The sequence below is a fragment of the Eurypyga helias genome, unplaced genomic scaffold, assembly GCF_000690775.1.
Source record: "Eurypyga helias isolate BGI_N326 unplaced genomic scaffold, ASM69077v1 scaffold12774, whole genome shotgun sequence".
NCBI classification, from domain to species: Eukaryota; Metazoa; Chordata; class Aves; order Eurypygiformes; family Eurypygidae; genus Eurypyga; species Eurypyga helias.
In genome coordinates, this window is record NW_010248267.1 from 5,818 (window position 1) to 7,630 (window position 1,813).

Here is a 1,813-nt window from a genome sequence, read left to right on the forward strand (position 1 = left end):
CCCCCCCCGGCGGCCCGCTCCCGCCGGAGCCTGGGCTGACGGACGCACGCGCCCGGCGTGGTGTGGGGACTGACCTTTTCTGACGGACTCCACTGGTAGGGCAGGAAGGGAAGGAAAGAGACAGAGCTCAGCCACCACACGGCAGCACAGCACACACGGACGCTTGCGAGAGGAGGACTAACGCTCCTCTGGGTTCCTGGGGCAGCGCCCAAGACTCACCCAGCAGCTGGATGTGCTTCTCGCTGACACCCAGTGCGTTGGAGACCCTGCACATGGCTCCTGCCCGCAGCAGGTCGTGGTTCACACGCACCGTCAGGTTGCTGGCAACGTGCTGGTTTTCAACATACTCGTGAGCCTGTGAGGATGGGAGATGGCGAAGGATTCAGCACCCGAGGCACATGCAACCCCTCTCTGGGCGGCCACAGCCTGGACCCAGCACCCTCTGGAGCTCTCACCGTCCCGTTGATATTCCACTGGACAGAGGGCCTGGGGAAAGCGATGGCCTTGCAGGTCAGGTTCACCACCTCGTCCTGCCGCACATACAGCGGGGAACTGATGGCGACGATCCGCGGCTTCCCTGTGGGGAGGGCACATCAAGCACCCATGGCTCTCAAGGGCGGAACAGGGCGGATGCTGGGCGGGACGGGGTTGACTCCGGCAGTGTGGCGTGCCCACACACATACCAGTGCTTACCCTGAACAGCCACGGCCACCTGCTTGCTCTGTTCCAACCCCGGCACGCTTGGCGCGATCACCTTGCAGCTGAAGTTGCTGGAAGTTTCGAAGGTGAGGTTGCTCAGAACGAGCTGGTTCCCTTCTGCAACCTTCTTGCCCTGTTGGGAAGGTACGTCCCCCAGCAATGAGCCCCGAGCACCACGCCATTCTGCACCCAGCTCCCCAGGCTCTGCAGCTGTCCAAAAGGGGCTCAGCCCTCCCTCCTATGTACAGCTAGGGACCCTGCAAGCACAGGACCTCTCTGCAGTACTGGCCAGGAGGTGAAGAGGTAAAGATGGACAATGCAGGTCCACGCAAGGTGGAATCCTACCCCTGGCTCTTCTCGGGGGGGAAGGTTTGCAGCAGTTTGCTGAAAATCCCAGACCCTCCAAGCCTGAAAGCTACAATACCCAAACACCTGCTCACCTTCTCATCCCTCCACTGGTAGTTCAGGGCCACAGGGCTGTGGGCATTGCAGCTCAGCTTCACAGTATCCCCTTCATGAAGGGGTGAGGATGGCTCCATCTTCACATGGACCCCATCGATGTCTAGGAGGGGAATAGAGACCAGGGCAGGGTGAGCAGGAGGGATGGGGCACCCCCCATGAGGTGTGCAGAGTCCCATCCCCCCCTGCCTTACAGTTCACAAAAAGCTCCACATCCTTCTCCAGCTGTTCCATATCATCCAAGTCCAGAGTCTGGCATCTGTACAGGCCGCTGCTGCTCTTATTCACACCATGCAAGTTCAGCACCCCGCTGTTGGTGTCTGCCAGGGACGTCAGGTCCTGCCAGCTGTTCTCCAGCTGCAGGCAGTGGAGAGAAAGCAGACCCCTTAGCCCCACATGGGCACCCTCCATCCCAGTCGCTGCATCCCACTCCCCAGGGATGCAGGAAGCAGAGAGGACCCAAGGTGCCTGCCAAGGGAGAGGTGCCCAGGTCCCATCCGGCCTTACCTCTCTCTTATAGAAGCTGAAGACGGGCGCCGGGTTCCCGTCAGCCTCGCAGACCAGCTTCACGTCATCCCCTTCCTTCACCAGCGCCGCGGACGGCATGACCTTCAGCTTCACGTGCTGCGCAGGGTCTGGGGGGAGGCGGGAGCGA

At 61.3% G+C, this 1,813-nt stretch overlaps 1 protein-coding gene across 1 annotated transcript in view; it reads right to left on the reverse strand.

Annotated features, from left to right (window-relative positions):
* Positions 1 to 1,813, reverse strand: part of LOC104509154 (cell surface glycoprotein MUC18-like) — a gene marked incomplete at both ends in the record, with an annotated part of 4,926 nt that overhangs the window by 1,811 nt on the left and 1,302 nt on the right. Inside the window, 6 exon segments of the mRNA XM_010150999.1 lie at positions 220 to 355; positions 456 to 577; positions 694 to 832; positions 1,140 to 1,261; positions 1,353 to 1,515; positions 1,666 to 1,793. Of these exon segments, the coding sequence (XP_010149301.1) occupies positions 220 to 355; positions 456 to 577; positions 694 to 832; positions 1,140 to 1,261; positions 1,353 to 1,515; positions 1,666 to 1,793 (810 nt within the window).